Source organism: Humulus lupulus, chromosome 3, assembly GCF_963169125.1.
Source record: "Humulus lupulus chromosome 3, drHumLupu1.1, whole genome shotgun sequence".
NCBI lineage: Eukaryota > Viridiplantae > Streptophyta > Magnoliopsida > Rosales > Cannabaceae > Humulus > Humulus lupulus.
In genome coordinates, this window is record NC_084795.1 from 5,416,302 (window position 1) to 5,438,456 (window position 22,155).

The 22,155-nt window shown below is 35.5% G+C and overlaps 5 protein-coding genes and 1 non-coding gene across 8 annotated transcripts; 1 reads left to right on the forward strand and 5 right to left on the reverse strand.

Moving 5' to 3' along the window:
- Positions 1 to 1,031: 1,031 nt before the first annotated feature.
- On the reverse strand, positions 1,032 to 4,213 carry LOC133821897 (rust resistance kinase Lr10-like). 2 transcript variants are annotated; one of them, XM_062254066.1, is made up of 3 exons: positions 3,445 to 4,213; positions 3,078 to 3,125; positions 1,032 to 2,214 (listed from the first exon to the last, which is right to left on the reverse strand). In XM_062254066.1, the coding sequence occupies exons 1-3, from the start codon at positions 4,103 to 4,105 to the stop codon at positions 1,130 to 1,132; spliced, it is 1,794 nt and encodes a 597-aa protein (XP_062110050.1). In that variant the 5' UTR covers positions 4,106 to 4,213; the 3' UTR covers positions 1,032 to 1,129. The 2 variants fall into 2 exon arrangements, with proteins under 2 accessions (XP_062110050.1, XP_062110049.1); XM_062254065.1 differs by having other exon boundaries at positions 3,078 to 3,134; positions 3,445 to 4,211.
- A 3,459-nt stretch (positions 4,214 to 7,672) lies between these two features.
- Positions 7,673 to 10,868, reverse strand: LOC133821894 (LEAF RUST 10 DISEASE-RESISTANCE LOCUS RECEPTOR-LIKE PROTEIN KINASE-like 1.1). Of its 2 annotated transcripts, none has more exons than XM_062254060.1 (4): positions 9,993 to 10,868; positions 9,849 to 9,885; positions 9,469 to 9,719; positions 7,673 to 8,774 (listed from the first exon to the last, which is right to left on the reverse strand). In XM_062254060.1, exons 1-4 carry the CDS (start codon positions 10,729 to 10,731, stop codon positions 7,798 to 7,800), a joined length of 2,004 nt encoding a protein of 667 aa, XP_062110044.1. In that variant the 5' UTR covers positions 10,732 to 10,868; the 3' UTR covers positions 7,673 to 7,797. The 2 variants fall into 2 exon arrangements, with proteins under 2 accessions (XP_062110044.1, XP_062110043.1); XM_062254059.1 differs by having other exon boundaries at positions 9,469 to 9,720; positions 9,838 to 9,885.
- Positions 10,869 to 12,789: 1,921 nt separating this feature from the next.
- On the reverse strand, positions 12,790 to 13,254 carry LOC133821741 (uncharacterized). The gene has a single exon (XM_062253887.1). The coding sequence runs from the start codon at positions 13,252 to 13,254 to the stop codon at positions 12,790 to 12,792; it is 465 nt and encodes a 154-aa protein (XP_062109871.1).
- Positions 13,255 to 13,314: 60 nt separating this feature from the next.
- LOC133821742 (uncharacterized) lies at positions 13,315 to 13,899 on the reverse strand. The gene has a single exon (XM_062253888.1). It carries the CDS (start codon positions 13,897 to 13,899, stop codon positions 13,315 to 13,317), a length of 585 nt encoding a protein of 194 aa, XP_062109872.1.
- A 1,619-nt stretch (positions 13,900 to 15,518) lies between these two features.
- LOC133821744 (uncharacterized) lies at positions 15,519 to 16,457 on the reverse strand. The gene has a single exon (XM_062253889.1). The coding sequence runs from the start codon at positions 16,455 to 16,457 to the stop codon at positions 15,519 to 15,521; it is 939 nt and encodes a 312-aa protein (XP_062109873.1).
- A 1,065-nt stretch (positions 16,458 to 17,522) lies between these two features.
- On the forward strand, positions 17,523 to 17,629 carry LOC133827946 (small nucleolar RNA R71). Its single transcript, XR_009890595.1, has one exon. It is a non-coding gene; the product is annotated as a small nucleolar RNA R71 (small nucleolar RNA).
- Positions 17,630 to 22,155: the final 4,526 nt, after the last annotated feature.

The following is a 22,155-nucleotide window of genomic DNA, read 5'->3' on the forward strand; positions in this document are numbered from 1 at the left end:
TTAAATCTTTCTCACGTGCGCAGATTATTATATTTATAGTTGAGAAAAATACCCCTCAAAGTGTGTAGGTCATTATATCTATAGTCTTAAAAAAATGCCCCTCAAAGTGGAACATGAAAAATATTTTTTTATTTCAAATTCTATAAATCATCTTTTTTATATTTTAATTAATTTTATTATATATTTAATTAATTTATTTATTAGTTCAAATTAAAAATTATTTTATTTTTTTATTAAATTATTTAATTAATAATATTAAAATCTTAAATTTATTTTATTAATTGAGAAAGATAGTTAAATGTTGAATTTATAGAAGGAAGAAATGAGATTGTTTTGTTTTTAAACCATATGTGTGACATTTTTGGTACAATCAGAGAGACATTTCAGCAAAGTGTGTCCTTTTTTTTTTAACATGAAAATGTGATATGTGGCCGGTCATTTTTTTAATACAATTCATGTCCCCTAAAAGTGAATAAATTAAAAAAAATACCTATAATATTCTATAACTTCATGTCCGACAAAACAATTATATTAAGGAAAAAATGTCATGTCACGCACCAATAAAAAAAGCTAATGCATTGGGGGAGGGAAACGTGGTAACTAGTACCGCTTTTATAATTATCAAGACATGTGATATAGCTAAATAAAAAACAATAAATTATAGGCTGTGGTAGGTAAAATTTTTGTTTTAAAATTTTTTAAACACAAAAATAAAAAAATATTTTTTTTTGTTTCTTTATTTTTAAAAAACAAAAATATGTTTGGTAACTATTTTTATTTTTTGTTTACAAAATGTATTGATTTGAAGAAGAGAAAAGTCGAAAATAGTTTTAAAAAATTTGAAAGTGAAAAATTCTATTTTCAAAATTTAATTAATTTTAATTAAAATTTTAGAAAATAATAAATAAAAATAGAGTTACCAAACACTTTCTATATTTAATTAATTAAATAAAAAACTATTTTTTTAAGTGTTACCGATCAGCACCATAACATTTTGGCCCAAATTGAAACATTTGGGGAAAAAATTGAAATTTTCCCGAGAAACTGTGCTAGACAATTTGCTCTTCAAATATGTTCTTCAATTCTTACAGTTTTTGTATAAAATCCAAATATGTTTGAAATGTTATACTTATAGAGATATAAGTGTGTTAGAAGAATCAGAGGGTGATGATCTTGGTGGGGAGGACAAGAAAGGCTTAGGTGGTACTTTCAAGGAGTCAAGGCTACCTTCCAACATTTCTATGACTCTACTCATTGTTGGTCGGCTTGAGGGATCAGTCTGTATGCACCATAAGCTCGTCATAATCATCTTCCTTGATTTTACATTGTCTTCTTCACTTATAATTCTCTTGAGTCCTAGTTCTTTAAGCTTAAGGCGCTCGTAGATCCATTGCAGAAAATATAATTCACTGCTGTTAGCAACTCTAATATTGACATTTTTTCGTCCTCCCACCATTTCTAGAACCATCATTCCATAACTATAGACATCAGACTTGTGGGAAACCCCTCCAAAGTTTCTAGAGAAAACTTCTGGAGCAATATACCCAATAGTACCTCTTGGACCCAACATTGAAACTACACTATCTTTCCTTGTGCAGATTTTGGCTAGGCCAAAATCTGATATTTTAGGCATAAAGTTTGTATCAAGAAGGATGTTATGAGGTTTAATGTCAAAATGTAAAATCCGTGTGTTGCAACCTCGATGCAAATACTCTAGTCCTCTAGCAGTGCCAAGTGAAATTTGATAGTATGTTTCCCAATCCAATTGATAACTTTCTTCAGTTTCATTTTCATCGTATACAAATTTTTCAAGAGAACCATTAGGCATGAACTCATAAATGAGAGCCTTTTTAGCACCCTCAAAACAAAATCCTAACAATCTGACAACGTTGACATGGGAAGTTCTACTGATTGCTGCGACCTCGTTAATAAAGTCTTCTCCATCATTGGCTTTCAATTTGTTTAACATCTTCACTGCAACAAGATGTCCATCATGTAATTTTCCTTTATAAACACTACCAAAGCCTCCTTGGCCTAGTTTTTCTTTGAATGAGTTCGTCATTTTCTTAATATTCGAATAACTGTATCTTCTAATTTGAAAGGGACCACAGTTCTTTAGGAATGCCTCAATACTTTGATGAGCATGATTATGTTTCTTCCTAAAGCAGTAGATCAACATAACCACAAGTGTTCCAATTCCACCAAAAGCAATCGCTGCAATAAGAAAGAAAGAAAAATGATGGACTCACGCTACAAATATTACCCAAAAGAGGAATGCTAGCAACAATCTTCTATTTCAACATCTTAGTCAACTTTCACTCCCAAAAACACATGTCGAAATATTTTTTTTATGTAAGTATTCGTTATTGTTACGACATCCTTACTGCAAATTTTAGAAAAATTACAAATAGTTTATAGTGCCGAAAACAGACTTATATTATTTCAAACACGCATGGTAAACTAGAATATTATGAAATATCAAGAATTATATTTTTGGCACTGCAAATTATTCAGATTTAAAAAAAAAAAATTGCAGGAAGAATGCGGTAATTACAATGAACACTTCTATGTGAAAAAAAATAGAAAAAATATACTCCAACATGTATTTTTTGGGTCGGAAGTTGACTAAGAGTTTGAAATAGAAGGTTAACCGTAGCACCCTTCTCCCCAACATATAATAAATTATTACTTGAGAGGTCTCAAATATTTCCAAAGCTCTAATACACATGAAATAGCTATTACTTCATTGTGAGGGTTTTGTTTCCGTTGTTTAATTACTCTCAAATAATTGTGTAATTAAGAACCGGACACTCATGTACAATTGATAAGTAGGTCTGTTGATGTTCAATGTTTGGTTTTTAAATAGATTATCCATAGATATAATGAATTAAATAAAAAAAAAAAGGATACTGCATTGAGTGATTTGAGGTATTTTAAATAGATTACACTAATCACTGTGAGATGTAGTATCCGCAGGGGAATGAATTGATATAATTTCCAAGCTTTGAGCTTAGATGATATATATGTATGTATGTACAACTACAAGAATAAAAAATTCAATTCAATAGGACTCTTACCTAGTCCTAGTCCTGCTTCTAGTCCCAACTTTTGTTGCTTGCTTAGTCCTGAAACAACTTCATGAAGAAAAAAAAACGTGTCAGTTAATAATGAAATAAAACAAGGGAGAGGCGTAGATGAATTGGAATTTATAAAAATCAAAATGGCCACAGTACTCATAATAATAATACAAAATCTTTCTAGAATACCATTATTTCATATAATTAAATGCATTTGATTAACATTAACAAATAAAGCCACAATGAACTTCATTGAATGAAGCAATGGGTCCATGATTGAAATGCATAATTCGAAAGAGAACAAAAACAGGGATGTATGAGTATTGAGGGAGCCCAACATTTGTGATTTGTGTTCCAATACAAATACCTTTTGGCGAGGGCGAGGGCGAGGGCGAAGCACACTGAAAATGATTTAGGAGAGTACTGCGGCATTCCCCTCCTCCCATGTCACAACCAAAACATTCGAAACTTATATTCAATCGAAAAGTGAAATTAATAGAAAGTGGATGATGAGATAGATGTGGAACTGGAAGAGAAAATGGAAGCGTGATATTTGGACATTGTTGTTCGTCTGGAGGATTGAAGTAGAAATCATACTCTCCGCACTTTGTTTGGTAAAAATCTTTCGAAGTAACGCTAAGATTTTGGCTGCAAGTGTAAAGAGTTGACAAGTTGTCAGCTGTATAGTTATAGGAAGAGAAATGGGATGAATCGGTAGGGCTTGGAAGGGAGTATTCATTCATCAATTTACAGCGATCGAGTAAATCCTCGGTCTCTGCTTTGTCCTTGACGAGAATAGAAACTACAGAATGTGGCTGAGAGATGTCCTCAACTCTATACCAGTGCCCTTCTGGTTTCAATTGGATCCTCCACCCATCTTCTGAACATTTCCCTCTGAGCACCCCACATTCAGGGTTCGTCGTATTGTTAAAAGGGAACTCAGTCTCTTCTTGACCGGAGCTTGGAAGCACAGAACGAGTGATGAGAAAGAAGAGAACAAACAGAGGAATCAGAGCCATCTTCAACATCCCAAAAACTAAGATTTCTAATGCAAAACAACAAAGAGGTTGGAGTTGGAAGTTTGTACTCCTTTTCTGGGTAAGCCTGCCACATCATATTATTATTAGGGAGAGAGAGACTAAGCTTGACCTGGTTGTTGACTTGGAAATTTATGAGAGAATAGTTTCAAGGAAAATGCCGCGTAAGAAGAAGAAGCAAAACTGCCTATTCACCACGAACTTTCCCATACTCCTGTTGACTTGAGTACTCGGCTTCATGACTTGACTTGATTTGCAAAGTCGACTAATTATAAATGCTCATTTGAACCCCCCAAACCACGGCAAAACATATTTTTCCTCTCTTAAATGAAAAACGTAGAAACTAGATAATAATCTCAAGTAAGCTAATTAAATAATGTTTATTCAAATGACTCTGCAATCAAAGAGTTAATTGGTTGCCTGTTATAAATTCAATATCATCCACAAAATGAGTTTTTAAATATTAATATACATTGTTAGAATTTTTTGTTAACTATAACAAAATATTATTTATTAATTATATTAATATAAATTTAAATTCAAATATTATAAAATATTATAATTACAATAATATATAATACAAAATTAAATATTTAATAATTATATTAATATAAATTCAAATGTTAAAAAATATTATTATTATAATAATATTTAATACAATACTAGATATTTAATACTTATATTAATATAAATTTAAATATTATAAAATATCTTTATTACAATAATATATAATACATAATGTTAATTTTTATTTAAAAAAATATCATTTATAATTAAAAAGGTCAACATATTATATATATATATATTTTTAAAAAAATCATAAACAATGTTTCGGTTTAGTTTTCTTTTAATATGTTTATGATAATATTGTTTATTTATTTAAAATTTATATGACAATGATACAAATTTAATAAAAATAATTAATAAATTCTATAAATAAAACTAAGCAAATGTGCAAATATACATTGCACATTACTTGTACATAGTATATTTTAAATATATATAATATGTGCATAATTATTTTTTAAGTGAGATTTTCTCACCTAAAGAAATGTGATAATGTATTAATACTAGGTATAAGCAACGTGGAATACACATTTGTTTAGTTTTATATAGAAAATTTATTAATTATTTTTATTAAGATGATTCTATGATTGCCATATAAATTTTAAAAAAACAATATTATATATAAAATAAATAACATAAGCATGTTAAAAGAAAAATCTAACAAAATAATAATATGATATCATTTTAGATCACAAATTAAATAGGTACAAAACATTCATGATATTATTCAAAGCACAAACATATTATTTGTACATGACACCTATATATAATGTATTTATAATATTTATCATTATTTAATATTGTTGACCCAGATTTTGGTCAACTGACACGGAGTCAGAATATGCTTGATGTGAATGAATGCGTTGAAAAGAACGTGATGACAAAAATAATAAGAACACGATATTTTTATAGTGGTTCGGTCCCAGGATCTGGTAATAACCTACGTCCACTTAGATTGTTATTGAAGTGAGAATCAAAGGGGTGATCAAAGAATTAGGGTTCAATGAGTTTCACTGACCTCTGAAGAGCAATACAATATCTTAGATAGAGTTACTCTAGTCTCAAATAATCCAAAAGCCAAAAGTCCCTTCCTTGAGCTATCTTTCTCTATTTATAGGTTCAAGGGGGATCACATGAGTTTGTTACAGATATTCTTTCCTAAATAATCGGATACTCAGGAGATTGTGTGAGTTAATTTCGGGATTTATAAAGATCTTTATTGAAATATCATGTTGCATGCGGAACCATCGACCAGACTGATCGCAGGTAAAACTGGGCCGCCTACTGCTTATAGTATGTCTTTCTGGTCGATACTCTAGCAGAGTTCCTCCAGGTGTCAGCCACGTGTCTGGGAATCACTTGCCACGTCATCATGTCAATTTGTTGGATAACAAATATAAATATATATATATATATATATATTTATGTAAATTTGATTAAGTAATGAAAAAAGTAACATATTTTCTTTTTATACTCAAATAAGAAAAATTATAAAAATTATAATTATGTACTAAATATTATTATAATAATGATATTTTATAACTTTTAAATTTATATTAATAGGCTTTTAAATATCTAGTCTCGTATCAAATATTATTATAATAATGATATTTTATAATATTTGAGTTTATATTAATATAATTAATAAATATTTATTCTACTAAAATTTTATAAAAACAAAAATTGTGTATTATAATAATAATAATAATAATAATAATAATAATAATAATAATAATATTGTTATCCCAAAAATTGACATGTATGACATGTCACAAGAATTGGACACGTGGAGTAAGCTAGGCAGACTCCCCGAAAGGTTGGTCGATGTATACCTGCAACATATACGACCAATTACTACTTGACAGGACCCCCAGAAAACTTGCTGGTCAGTGTAACAGACATTGCTCGGTATGTTTGCCAGGAGAGCAGCTGGTCGGTATGACGAATAGACATACATGCCCGAATGAAAGTAGTTACACTCTCCGTTAGCACTCTGCAAGAATCGCCCAACCACCCTCAAAGAGTGCCTAACAGCCCTGAAGACTTGGTCAAACCTCCTAACAAATAGGATTGTAACTGTTACGCTTGGGCACAACTCCTGGGCAACAGAAGCATTATAAATACGAACCATCTACCATAGTGGAGGAGGTTCAGAGAAATTGCCTACCGACTAGTATTAAAAACATACCAAGCAGCCTAGCTTGGTACTTAGCAGCGATTCTGCCATTCTGTATTGTTATTTACACTTAGAAATCTACTTATATTCACTGGTTATCTTGTGTAAACTCTTAAGATCAATACAAATCTAAGAGGGAGTAGCTCGTTACCAATCTTTGGGGTCGAACTTCTCTAAATCCTGGTGTTTTTTTATTATTTATTGCTCATTATTATCAGGTTCTTGACTCATTTATGGTGCATTGATTGTCTAATTGAAAGCTCTCTAATTAATTATTTGACACCACATCATTTGGCTAAAAACTCAGTCAACAAATATATTATAATATTTAAATTTATATAAATATAATCATTAAATATCTAATCTTATATTATATATATATACTATCCATAATATTTTTTCTTGCAGTGAAACATTATTTTGTCAATTGGTAACATACAAAGGAAGTTACAAATTAGGTTACTAATTTGTAACTCCCAAAATTTCACCATAATCAATATATGTTAATGGAATTACACACTCTTGATTTAATTTCCATGTGCTATAATGTTTTATTGCTGTTAGAGATGTTATTTTGACAGCTACTATTTTTCAATTAAGGTTGTGTGAGTATAAGAGTGTTCTTCATGCATATTTGTCTATTGTTATTTTATTTTCTTCTTCTTATTTGTCTTGCTGTTTTTTGCTTCTTTTTTTTTTTTTTTTATAGTTTAAGTTTGGTTTATTTTTACTTTGTTTAGGTGTGTCCAATAATGGTGATTTTCACCCCCCGTCTCTTAGATCATAAGTAGACAAATACAACGAAACAAGCAAGATAGGAAAAACAAAAATAAATTTGGAGCCATAACTTGCTTAATTACTACATTTACGAACCACAAACATGACTAGTTATACCATTCTATTCAAATTTTAGCAGATGTGTGAGTGAATAATAGGACTTTTAGCCACTAAAATTAGGCGTGGTAGATGTACTACTACACCAGTTTTCTGTCACAGCATTGGGCGATGGTGACTGTTCATGTTTTATCTTCTCTAACAACCCAACCTTATCACAATCAGGTGAAGGTGGTGGCGGCAGGTGTACAATACTCATATTCAACTCAAAATCATCAAAAACGTGAGTCTCAATTTTCCCATCTTTGATTCTCCTCAATCTCTCCAGAACCTCATCCATTGTAGGCCTCATTTCCTTATCTTGTTGCAAACACTCGAAAGCTAACTCTGCTACTGCAATGGTCATCGTTCTAACTTCAGTATCTGAATCAAAGCCAAGACCCTGATCAATCAGCTCATTGTAAGCTCGTTTTTGAATCTTGCATATTGCCAAGTTAGAGAGATTAATCTCACGCTTATGTCTTGTTGTATCAACCGCGGGCATGGATGATAGGAGCTCGATCAAAACTACTCCAAAGCTATAAACATCACTTTTACTAGTCAGCTGATAGCATTGATGATATTCTGGATCAACGTAGCCAGGGGTCCCCTGTGGAGCAGTTGAGACGTGAGTGACATCGTTGGGGAACAGCCGTGATAGGCCGAAGTCCGCAACTTTGACACAAAAGTTGTTGTCTAGGAGAATGTTGGTTGTCTTGACATCGCGGTGGACTACGTCTGAAGCATGGAGGTAGGCCAAAGCACTGGCTGTTTCAATGGCGATGCTCAGACGGATTGGCCAGGTTAGGGGGCTGGTTTTGGCACGATCTCCGTGGAGATGATCTGCAACTGTGCCATTGGGGATGTACTCGTAGACGAGGAGGAGTTCCTGACAGCGGCGTGAAGTGCAGCCATAGAGAGATACCAGGTTTTTGTGGCGCAGGCGTGTAAGAATTTCGATCTCATTTGTAAATTGTTCTACTCTTTTATAATTGTGCTCGTATAAGCGCTTCACTGCTACTTCCCTCCCATCTTTGAGTTTGCCTAGATTTGAAAATAAATAAATAAAAAATTATGAGGACAAGTAAAAAATTAGATATATTAATTTACATCTATTTTTTTAAAAGAAAAATGATTATTTTCAGGATTTTGTTAAAGGAATTTTGTTAATTTCTTTTTTATGACTTTAATATATATATATATATACATATATATATATATATATATGAATAGAGAGAGGATAGGGGTGGACCCACATAGAGCTTAGGGTGAGTGACCGCTCCAAAAAAAATATAAAATATTTTTAAAAGAAATGTATGTATTTTAATTAATTAATGTATATATTTCTAATTAAGTCTAATATGTAACAATTAAGATTTTGACATAATGGTCAGGTTTATTTATATAAATCAATAAAGACAATTTTTCAAATCCTAGCACTCACACTTTTTTTTTTATTTAAAATCAATTTAAATAATTTGATATACAATTTCTAAATATATATATTTTTTCTTATTATATTATTTTTAAAAATTCAGCTCGGCTAAAGTTGTATGTGTAGTTGAGTTTATTAGATATTTAGTATATTTAAGTAGACCATATAAATATATATATATATATATAAATGTGTTGGGATGTATTTTTGTAATTAAAAAAAACTACAAAATTAGGAAAAAAGTTGTAAAAATATATTTAGCTTATGAAATTTTCTTTTTAAAGAATAAAAGATGTTTCTTACCATGGTAAACAGTTCCAAAACCTCCATGTCCAAGATTTTTCTCAGCATCGAAGTTATTAGTGGCTTCATTGAGATCTTTGTAGGAAAAGACAAAGACCCCAAGATAGTAACTACTAGGGCCCCATGGATCCTCCATATTCATGTACGGATCAGCCATGTTCCTTGAAGCAGAACCTTTTTGACGTTTTTGTTTCCTGCGCCACAAAATGATTGCCAAGCTGATTACAGTTAAAAGAACTCCCAAACCGAACCCTGAAAAATGAAAATAAATAGTCAAATGTTAATCCAATGGATGATTTGTTCGAGTTATTTAAGATATTACAGAGATTAATTTCTAGAATATTGAATACAATTGAAGGGGACTCTTACCTAGTCCTAGTCCTAGTCCTAGTCCTAAGCTCAGTTTCTTCTTTTGTCCTGAAACAATAACCATGAAGACAACACATGTTGGTTAAAAAAAACAAAACAAGGGATACTATTCATTTCACGTACACTTGTGATTGTGTGAGTTCCCATACAAATACCTTTATGCGGCAAAATACACCGAAATTGATCTTCGTGGTGAAAATCGTGGCAATTTCCTCCTTCAATGTGACATCCCAAACAAGTTGGGCTTATTTGCACTTTGAAATTGAAATGAATTGTTGGAGGTGGTGGTGGTGGTGGTGGAAGTGGAGGTGGAGGTGGAGGTGGTGGTGGTGGTGGTGGTGGAAGTGAAAATGGAAGCGTTATATTTGGACATCGTTGTTGTCCATACGAAAGATTGTAGTGCAAATCATACCCTGTGCAATTAGTTTCATCAAAATCTTTTGAGGTAACGCAAAGATTTCTGCCGCAATTGTAAATCGTTGATAAGTTGTCAGCCGTATAGTTATAGGAAGAGAAATGCGATGAATCAGTTGGGCTCGGAAGTGAGTGTTCATTGATAAATTGGCAACGTCGTTCGTTAGAATCCGGCGGCGGAAACGGTACTGCTTCCTCCTTAACAACAATAGAAATTTTAGAATGTAGCTGGGAGATTCTCTCAATTCTATACCAGTACCCTTCTCGTTTGAATTGGATCCTCGGTCCATCTTCTGAACATTTCACTTTGAGCTCCCCACATTCAGGACTCATAGTATTGTTAAAAGAGAAATCATTCTGGTCATCATTTCCACAAAGCACTGGTGGACATTTTGGAAGGGAACCCTTTTTTTCAGCAGAGCTTGGAAGCATAGAATGAGCGATGAGAAATAAGAAAACAAGCAGAGGAATAGGAGCCATGTGATCTTTCGATTTTTAATGCAAAACAGGAGAGGTTTGTACTCCGTTTTGGCTAAGCCAGCCACAACAGATTATTAAGCAGAGTATTCGACCACACTGAGAACTTGACTCTTTGGCATTTCGAACTCTCTTAAAAATACTACTTTTTCTTCTTAATGGTTGTATGATGAAAACGCTATTACGCGTTTTTCTCACAGACTTTGAATATATCTTTTTCGGTGTTATTTGTTATGAATGGAAAACGATGCGTGAGAAAAAAAGCACAAGGAATGGTAAACATGATGAGGTTTGTGTCATCATCAACTATAAATGATTGACATATTATGAAAGGCTTCACTTAGGAGTAGAAGACGGGGTAAAAAAAGAAAGACTTGGCTAAGGGAAATTATGATTGGCAAGGCTTATATCATGACTGTGTGTGTGATGTTGATATACTGCTCTCCTAAATCCAATGATTCTTCCCAGTCTTCCAAGTAATCTATATTCTGAGGTCAAGTGGTTGTTGTATTCTATCCTTAGTTGAAGCTTAGATCTATATATTTTTTTTTCTTATATCTAAATATACTATATAATACACTTTATTTTGTACTTTCTTAAATCAATGAATGACAAATGGATTCTACTAATGATTTAAAAAATATTAAAATATAAAAAATTGAATATATTCACATATCATGCATGGATGAATGAGAGTCTAAAAGAGAGTACAATAGAGAGTCTTACATCTATATTTTCTCTTATTTGTGGTATTGAATTGTAAAGTTGGTGGTGGTTTTTCTCGAAAATCAAAAGCAGTTTGGAGATAGTAAGTTTACTAATAATGTCTCTTTAACCCTATGTGTTTAGATCTTGGATTTAGGAAGAAAAAGAATTCCAAACGATTTCATTAATTCTCTCTTATTTTAATTTAAACAACTCTGCATATTTATCTTGGCTACTATAAATAGATCAATGTTCATCTTGATTTTCTGTTGTAATGTTTTATGTTATGTTATGCTTTGTTCCGTTTTATTTTATTAAATTATAGAAATTTTGATGATTATGGAAGGATATCTATGCTATATTATGAGTCATTTACAACCGATACCTTTTTTTTTTACTTTTAAAATTTTAGAGAAGTACTATTATTGTGAATATTTTTTTTTATCTTTAATTATCAATATTAAACATGCTAATTCAATTTCACCAAGGTCACTTCAATATAACAAAATCATCAACAACAAAAAATTCGGACCCAAAATTAGGTCAAAATTTCCCAATCGCAAACTCAACACAAATGCAAATCCACCAACATGCAATACAATTGGTTCAATGATAACTTAAGAATCCAGAACTAATATACATTTATCAAATACCACACACAAATTTCGGATTCAAGAGCTAATCAAGAAATTTTTTTCTCAAAAACACAATGTAGAACTTAAAAGGAGAAAGATGAAGGAGACTTACAATTGTAGATGATGATGGAGAGAAATTTGAGAATGAATAAAGGAGAACTATACTTACAAAACCTTGGAGTGATATGGCCTCTTGAAAAAAAAAAATTAAAGAGAGAAAGAAGAATGAGATTTGGGGATGAAAAGAAGAGGAAAGTGAGAAAATTAAAATGAGAAGAGAGAAAGAGTCTGATGCAAATATATACATTATTATTATAATTTTTAAATAGAAATACGTGATCTTGCGGCCGCAGGACACCATTCCTGCAGTCGCAGGATTCTCCTTCTTGCGCCTAGACTTCTGGACATGCGACCGCAGATAGTGGTTCATGCGGTCGCAGGAATGCTCTACAAACCACAACTTCATCGATTTTTTTATTCTTCTTCTTTCCTTTTTTTTTTCTTTTCTCTTTTTTTTTTCACGTATTTCACGATGACAAAATCCCAAATATTTACAAGAAAATTAAAAAATATATAAAATAAACCAAAAACTAATAAAAAAAATAAAAATTGTCTCAATTAAAATGGCTTAAAAACTCAAAAAAAAAAAACTTAAATGAACTTGGGATGCCTCCCAATGGCGCTGTCGTTAATGTCATTTAGCCGGCCGATGAACTCCTCATCAAAGAGGCTTCAACAAAATAATGGACTTGACCTGATCAATGGGACCACCCAAGTATGGCTTCACTCGTTGACCGTTCACCTTGAATGTTTCATTATTTCGATTTTTCAACTCCAACGAACCATAAGGAAACACCATTACTACTGTGTACGGTCCCGACCATCTCGATTTCAACTTCCCTGGAAAAAGTTTCAACCTTGAATTAAACAATAATACATGCTGACCGGGTTGAAATTCTTTACGAGACAAGTTCTTGTCATGCCTTCTCTTAGTGCGTTCCTTGTAAATTTTAGCATTCTCATAGGCTTCATTCCTAAACTTATCGAGTTCATTCAATTGCATTAGCCTATTCTTCCCAGTTGCATTCCAATCCATATTCAACCTTCTCATTGCCCAATATGCTCGATGTTCTAATTCTATTGGTAAATGGCAAGCCTTACCAAAAACCAACTGATAAGGAGACATGCCAATGGGAGTCTTAAATGTCGTTCTATATGCCCATAAAGCGTCATCAAGCTTTTTAGACTAATCCTTCATTGAGCTATTAACGGTCTTTTCAAGAATGCTCTTGACCTCCCTATTAGAAATTTCGGCTTGCCCATTAGACTGTGGATGATAAGGTAAAGCAGTTCTATGTCGTACTCCATACTGAGCAAGCAAAGCATCAAACCATTTATTACAAAAATGACCCCCTTCATCGCTTAAGATAGCGCGGGGAGTTCCAAACCGAGTAAAAATATTCTTATGCGGAAAACTTAGAACTACTTTACCATCATTCGTAGGAGTTGCCGCTGCTTCCACCCATTTAGAAACATAGTCCACAGCGAGCAGTATATACTTGTTATTGTAGGATGATGGAAAGGGGCCCATGAAATCAATCTCCCACACATCAAACAACTCAACTTCAAGAATAACATTCAGCGGCATCTCATCTCTTTGTGAGATGTTACCGGTGCGTTGACATCTATCACAAGACTTAACAAAAGTATTTGCATCTTTAAATAAAGTAGGCAAAAAGAAACCACATTGCAATACCTTTGCTGCTGTCCTGGTAGCACCAAAATGACCCCCACAAAGAAGAGTGTGACAGTGGTTGAGAATAGAGATCATTTCATCTTCTGGTACACAACGATGGATTATTTGGTCAGCACAATGTTTATAGAGGATGAACTCCTCCCAATAATAATGTTTGTTCTCGGAGTCTTCAACTGTGCTCTAGAGATATCAAGAGGCACAACCTTTGCCACTAGGAAATTGACATAATCTGCATACCATGGTGCTTTGGCTTTGTCAATCACCCCGAACAATTGCTCATCTGGAAAATAATCATTGATTTGCACTTTCTTGGTAATTTGATCTTCCTCAACTTCCAGCCTAGACAAATGATCCACCACAAGATTCTCGGTACCCTTTTTATCACGGATTTCCATATCGAATTCTTGGAGTAATAAGACCCACCGAATGAGACGGGGTTTGGCATCTTTCTTTGTCATGAGATATTTAATAGCAGAGTGGTTCATGTACACAATCACCTTATTGCCAATTAAATACGAACAGAACTTATCGAAAGCATAAACTATAGCTAGAAGTTATTTTTCTATTGTTGCATAATTTAGTTGAGCATCATTTAAAGTTCAACTAGCATAGTATATGGTTCGGAAATACCTTGTCCACTCGCTGCCCAAGAACCACTCCAACCGCATAATCACTAGCGTCGCACATAAGCTCAAATGGAAGGTCCCAATTGGGTGCACACACTATAGGCGCTGAAATGAGCTTCTCCTTGAGAGTCTTGAAAGCAGTCAAACACTCTTCATTAAAATCAAAAGGGATCCCATTCATTAGCAAGGTGGACAGCGGCTTTAAGACCTTGGAAAAATCTTTGATAAATCTCCGATAAAACCCCGCATGGCCCAAGAAACTCCTCACTCCTTTAACTGAAATTGGAGGTGGCAAATTCTTAATAATAGAAATCTTGACCCAATCTACTTCAATGCCCTCACTAGAAATTTTGTGGCCCAAGACAATCCCTTCTCTCACCATAAAGTGGTACTTCTCCCAATTAAGTACCAAATTTGATTCTTCACAACGTATAAGAATCGCTTCTAGGTGATCCAATCAATCATCAAAATCAGACCGAACACCGAGAAGTCATCCATAAAAATTTCGATACTTTTCTCTACCATGTTGAAGAAAATAGCCATCATGCACCTTTGAAAAGTGGCTGGTGCATTACAAATACCGAAAGGCATCCTTCGGAAAGCAAAAGTACCATATGGGCAGGTGAATGTTGTCTTCTCTTGATCCTCCGGAGCGATGGCGATTTGGTGATAACCTGAATACCCATCCAGGAAACAATAATAACTGTGGCCTGCAAGCCTATCAAGCATCAAATCCACGAATGGCAGCAGGAAATGGTCCTTCCTCGTCGCCTTATTCAGCTTGCGGTAGTTAATACAAATCCTCCATCCCGTCACTGTACGAGTAGGGAATAGTTCATTGTTCTCATTTTTTACCACAGTTCTTCCTCCCTTTTTAGGCACCACTTGATCAGGGCTCACCCAAGCACTGTCAGAAATAGGATAGACCACCCCCGCATCCAACTAGTTAAGTATTTGCTTCCGAACAACATCCTTTGTAGAGGGATTTAGCCTTCGCTGAGCTTCAATGGAAGGTTTGCTATCTTCTTCCATAAGAATTCTGTGCATTACCGTTGAAGGGCTAATTCCTCAAATATCAGCCGAAGTCCACCTAATAGTACGTTTATGAGCCATCAAAACCCTCAAAAAAATTTCTGCTTCACCTTTTGACAGCAATGAAGAAATAATAACAGGCAGCATTTCTTTCTCCCCCAAGTACACATAACAAAGATGCTTCGGTAAAGACTTCAACTCAAGGATTGGAGGCTTCTCAATAGATGTTATGGGGCGCTCAGGCCCTTGCCCCAATTCTTCAGATTTCTTCTTGTAATATGAACCATAAGAATTGATCCATTTCACATACTCATGAGTCTCCGAATCCTCCTCTTCATTATCATCACCCAAGGCCAAAGCCAATTCAAGAGGATCATTAGTAATCCTCTTTTTCGAAACCTCCTCATCAATCACATCAACATTAAAGCAACTATCACTTGCTCTTGGATAAGACATAATCTTAAATACATTAAAGACCACTTCTTCCCCTTGAACTCTCAACCTCAACTTACCCTTTTTCACATCAATGAGGGCTTGCCCGGTAGCCAAAAATGGTCTCCCAAGAATAATGGGAATCGTTGTATCCTCCTCCATGTCTAGATCAATGAAATCTGCTGGAAAAATAAACTTGTCTACCTTGACTAGCACATCTTCAATAACTCCCCTTGGGTGCTTGATTGATCGATCCGCAAGCTGAAGACTAATAGTAGTAAGCTTTGCCTCACCAAGACCAAGCTTCTGAAAAACAGATAGAGGCATGAGATTAATACTTGCTCCAAGATCACAAGTATCATGTTTGCATTCAAATTTGCCTATAGTACAAGGGATAGTAAAAATCCCCGGATCTTGAAGCTTTTGTGGAAGTTTCCTTTGGAGAATTGCACTGCACTCTTCAGTAAGTGCCACTATCTCAAAGTCTTCCAACCTTCGTTTCTTCGATAAAATCTCTTTCATGAATTTCACATAACTCAGCATTTGCTCCAAAGCCTCAACAAATGGGATGTTAATGTGAAGCTTTTTAAACACCTCAAGAAACTTCAAAAATTGTTTGTCAAGAGAATTCTTCCGAAGTCATTGTGGATACGGGATTTTGACATTAGAATCAACAACTACTGGTTGAATCTTCTCTTTGGTTGCAAGGCCTTCAGTAACATTTTCCTCCACTTAGGGCTCAACTTTCTCACAACTCTTCTCTTATTCTGCCTTTTTTTCTTTTTTAGAGAAGGACCCTCAATTTCTTTCCCGCTCCTCAAAGTGATAGCTTGACAATGCTCCTTAGGATTTACCACAGTATTGCTAGGAAAATTCCCTTGAGGCCTAGTATTCAAAATATTGGCCAGTTGCCCCACTTGCATTTCCAAATTTCTGATGGAGGATCTAGTCTGAGTCATAAACTGAGTTTGAGTGTTGGTGAGAGTCAATAGGGCAGCCCGCAATTCACTAGGTTATTTTGTAGGAGCTGGTGGCCTAGGTTGTTGAGAGGTTGATGCTTGTGGTGGAGCTTGAGTCATAGGCCGCTGATACTGTGGTTGAAACGGTTTTTGTTGGTCATGATTATTTCTCCAAGAAAAGTTAGGGTGGTTTCTCCACCCCGGATTATACGAGTTGGAGTAGGGGTTGTTGTAGGGCCTCTGAAAATTACCTACTGCCTGGACTTGAGCTTGATCTAATGGGACATTGTTGGGATCTAAAACAGCTTGGCACTGGTCAAAAGGATGAGCCCCCCCACACAATTCACACGTTACTTGGGCTTGCACAACCTGGGCAGACATGGTATTTTGTTGCAACTGCTTAGTTAGAGACACAACTTGAGCAATTAAGGTTGTGATTGCATCTAGTTCATGAACTCATGCAGCATTTTTATTAATGCCCGCTCGTTCACTTGGCCATTGGTAATTATTAGTGGCCATTTCCTCTAAGAGTTCATAAGCTTCATTAGCACTTTTGCTCATAAACACTCATCCCACTGCTGCATCAATGATTGTGCGAGTGGTCTTGCACAAACCATTGTAAAAGTTGTGGACCAACATCCATTTCTCAATATCGTGGTGGGGACATTTTCTGATCAAGTCCTTGAACCTCTCCCAAGCATCATACCAAGATTCTCCCTCAAGTTGAGAGAAGTTATTGATCTCTCCTTAGCAGGTGGAAAGAACTTCGCTAAGAACTTCTGAGCTAGAGCATCCCAAGTGGTGATAGTATTGGACTCAAGTGAATTCATCCAACTTTTCGCTTGCTCCCTTAGTGAGAATGGGAACAAGCGCAATCTAATGGCATCATCACTCAACCCCCAGTCATCTTGAAAGTGGCACCAAATTGAACTACACTTTGGACCATTTGCAAGATAGCAGGCTTGATCTCAAAATTGTTTGCCTCTACTGCTGGTGGACGGATGCATGAGTGTACCCCTATGACAGTAGGGAGTACATAGTCCCATAGAGGTCTTTGATCAGCAGGATTATGATTTTGTGGTGCTCCCCCGCTCATGTTTTCCACACTGTTGTTATTAATATCTGCTGCAACAACAGTGGAACTTTCAGCCCTCTTGTTTCTTCAGTTTCGCTTGCACTATTTCTCGATCTCAAGATTAATTGGAACTGGACTGTCAACTCCTCTTCTACTGCGTATAAAAGGAAAGTACCTGAGATAAAGGACAACCACAGCCAAAGTAATTAGAAATTATTTAAAAGACAGCCAAATTAGAAATAAAATTAACTATTTTAATATTGATAATTTTTCAGTCCCCGGCAACGGCGCCAAAAACTTGTTGCGAAAATTAAAGCTACGCAAGTATACGTAATCTCTTTTGTATTTTATTTCAGTAAGACCGATATCGTTCCCACGGAGACTGATTATCAAGTACCAATAGTCTATTTTATTTTCTATTTGGTAATCAAAAATTGGAATTTTTTAAATCTAAAATAATAAATAAAAACAGAATTAAATGAAAAACAACAAAGAACAATAATCTTGCAGCAAACTCGATTCAAATATATATAAGAAATTAGGGATTCTAATCTCCTCTACTATCCACTTTATTATTCATTAATGCAATCACAAAGATAATTCTTCTCATTAAGATGAAAGACATGCAAAAGTGTTAAATATGCAGGTTAAAAAATATAAAACTCGACCTAATGCAAATTCTCTATATTTCTATGAGAAATCTAAACAATAGGATGCAATGAACTCAGCCCTAAATCACATAGACCAATTTGATACTCTCGTTCTAAATTGAAATCTATGTCTATTCAATTTTAGCATATCCAAATCTCACTTCTCAGATTTTGATTTGAATTCATAAATAGCATGTACGATGTGCGCAATCGATCACATACATAATAAATACTACAAATTGAATAGATCTTAGATGAAGAAGAAATTATAAACTTGCATTAATTCATAATAAAGATTCAAGAGATTCAATTAAAAACCCTAAATAGAATTTAGTTCATGTTCATCACTAAGAAATCCATAAACATGAAATTAACATAAACTAAAAATAAAAAAGAGAAGAAAAAAACTCTAAATGATAGATCCAATCTTCATCCCAAAGCACTCCTAAGCCTCTTCTCCCAGTCTATGTAACGCCCTGTGTAACGCCCTACTACCTTAGAGCCGTTACTAAGTGAGTTTAAAATAGAAATCGTGCTTTTGACTGACTCTAAGTGGTTTCTAAAACCAAAAGTGTGAATAAATCAGAATTTAAGGCTGTACTCTTTGAAAATGTTTCGTTTCATTGAAAACGTTAAGTATCAAACATATGGGATCCCAAAATAAGGTTTACAAAATATTTACAACTCAAAAATAGATTTACACTTGATCAACTATCAAAAGAATGGTTTAATACAGCCATATACAAAATGCCCCCAACCAAAGCAGTCGGGCAGGCCGAACATGTACGCGCCGCCCCCACGCTCTCCATACTCATGGCCGGTTGACTGACTCCTTGCTTTTACCTGCCACACGGAGCACCCGTGAGCCGAAGCCCAGCAAGAAAACCCAAATAGTACATAACATATGCAAATAATATAGCTGGCATAATTCACTGATAAATAGGAAAACTATCAGATTAAACAAGCACGGCCATGCCGCCCCAGAGGCCTTACCAAAGCTTGGGGTCTCGGTCCTCACCGTAGGATAACTCATGTATCCCTTGGGTCCCACCCTGGCTATAGCATCCCATGTGCTGAGCGTTACTTTCGGCCCCACGGCCGTACCCGGCCTTCGCCGCTCTCGGCCTTAGCCGTTCATTCCATTATAATCACACATATAATACATTATGAAATAACCATTCAAACATACAATAGTTCATCTAAGATTACACATTTGCACACAATACAATCTAGGGCCGTGCCCTGCAATCACACAGTGGGCCCATGCCCTATTCTCGGGTGTTACGGTTTTCTTACCTTTAGATTCGGTAGCCTTGATCACCTGACTCCTTGAGCACGATCCTACCCGAGCCCTAGCGCTTACCTAAGCAAAATTCACAAGTCAAAGTCATCACCAAACTCAAGTCCAAAACCTAGCCTCGAGACTAATCCCGAGCCCCCGGGAAGTCCTAGATCCCCAAAACAAAGTGGCGGAATCGAGCCCCGAACCCTAGGTCAAAATCCCTTCACAAAAGCCCAAAAATCCCCTCTGTGAACAGTGCAGTGCTACAGCGCTCAAAAGAGGGCACTGTAGCGCTACAAGCAGAACCACCCCACCAGAATAGGGGCTAGCGCAACAGCGCCCCCTGACTAGCGCTGTAGCGCTAGTTGCAGCCAGACCAAACCCAAAATCGCATTTTGCGATTTTCTTCTCCCATTTCAACTCAAATCTTGCCCAAACCTTTTCCAAACCCAAAAACACACATAACCACACCTCACACTCATCCCAAGCATCCCATGAACTCAATCCCAAGCTCAAGCAACCCAAAACTCAAAATCTAACAGTATGAACCCAAAAACTAGAAATTCACTCAAACAACAAGGATAGGGTCTTAGAAATCATACCGTGGGTGGAATTTCGACCTTGAATTGAACCCTAGACCTCCTTGGCTTGCACCTTCACAACCTTGACCTATTTTCCCCAAAAACCCCATCCATTTAGCTCAAAAACACAATCCAAACCAGTCAAGCCCTAAAACAGAAAATCCCCAAGAACTTACCTCAATTTCAGATGTGATCTTGCTAACCCCTTGCCAATCCTCAAGCCTAGCTTAGGATCCTTGATGCTCAGCCTACCCTAGCTCTCCACTGAGCTTGACTCCAAGAAAAATGAAGGAAAATGGTTGGGAGAGCCACAAACCGTTCTTTTGGAGCAAAAACCCCTTCAGCTTTTCTCTCTTTTCTTTTCTCTTCTTCTTTCTTTCTTTTCAGCCTATAACCCTTTTTCTACAAAATCCACTAAGTATAAAGCCCTTCTTTAATTTATCTCTTACAAGCCTAATGACCAAAATGCCCTCCCTTAATGATTCTAAACCTTTATGTCCCTAAAGGGGCATTTTAGTCATATTACCCAAATTCCCACTAATTCCTCAAGTGTTCCTAATAATTCTCGCTCGCTACCCAATACCTGATTAATCACCAAATTTACATTCCTCATCATCAATATTAACCTCAATATATTTCCAAATTCTCATTTAAACTCCCCAGGCTTAACCCAAGCCGGGTATAGATTCCCGCTTTGACTTTTCCGCTAACCCGCTCACTCTAGGATCGTCTCGAGTCATGGATCACCGATATCAACACAGTCATGCCCAAAATGGCCAAATTACAAATATGCTCAATCAGGTCTACATGCATACTAATTCACATAGTCATGCATCACAATTAATCAAATAGTCATATAACGTGCATTAAATCATAATCATGCATTAAACTCATTAAAGACACACACAGAATCCCATTATGCCCTCCAGGCACACTACTCCAGGCCCTTAAGCCTTAATAGCAAATTTGGGGTCATTACACCCTAGTTACCCCAGAACAGTTACGGTGATCGGTGAACCAGAAATTTGATCCGCTACCCGAGTCCTTTGGTTAAAAACGTGCTCTAAGTGTGATTAACAGGTTAAGGTGAATAACTAATAAAAACGAATGGATATCTTTCATTACAAACTGCTTTGCAGAGCTAATCACATATTTACAAGTTGTTCTCAGTACAAAATAGTCATTACTGTTTCAAATTTACAATCCCGCCGACCTAAGCGGCAAAATAGGGTAAACCCCCTAGTTCCTCTGAGAACGCCTTGGCCATGGTGGTTAAGCGACCGCATATGTACACATCACCACCTAAGCTCTCCACTCAAGGTTGGGTGAGCTTTTCTTTCCCTTTACCTGCACCACATAGCACCCATGAGCCAAGGCCCAGCAAGAAAACGCAATATAGCATGATATAATATCAACAATGATCTTAATAATCATTGAGGACTATCAATTCAAAACAGATAGGTGATAGTCGCAAAAGTCACAAAAGTGGGTACAGCCCCCTTTAGCCATGTGACGATAGGGTCACCAGGGCATAACTGATAAGTGAACCTTTCATAAGCTTGACCAGGATAGGTGTATGGTGAATAGTCACCAACATAACCTTCCTCATGACCATAGAGTCATAACCCTGGAACATCGTTCCCTAGCCATGTGACAACAGTCACCGGGCCTTATGCCCTGGCTCTAAATAACTA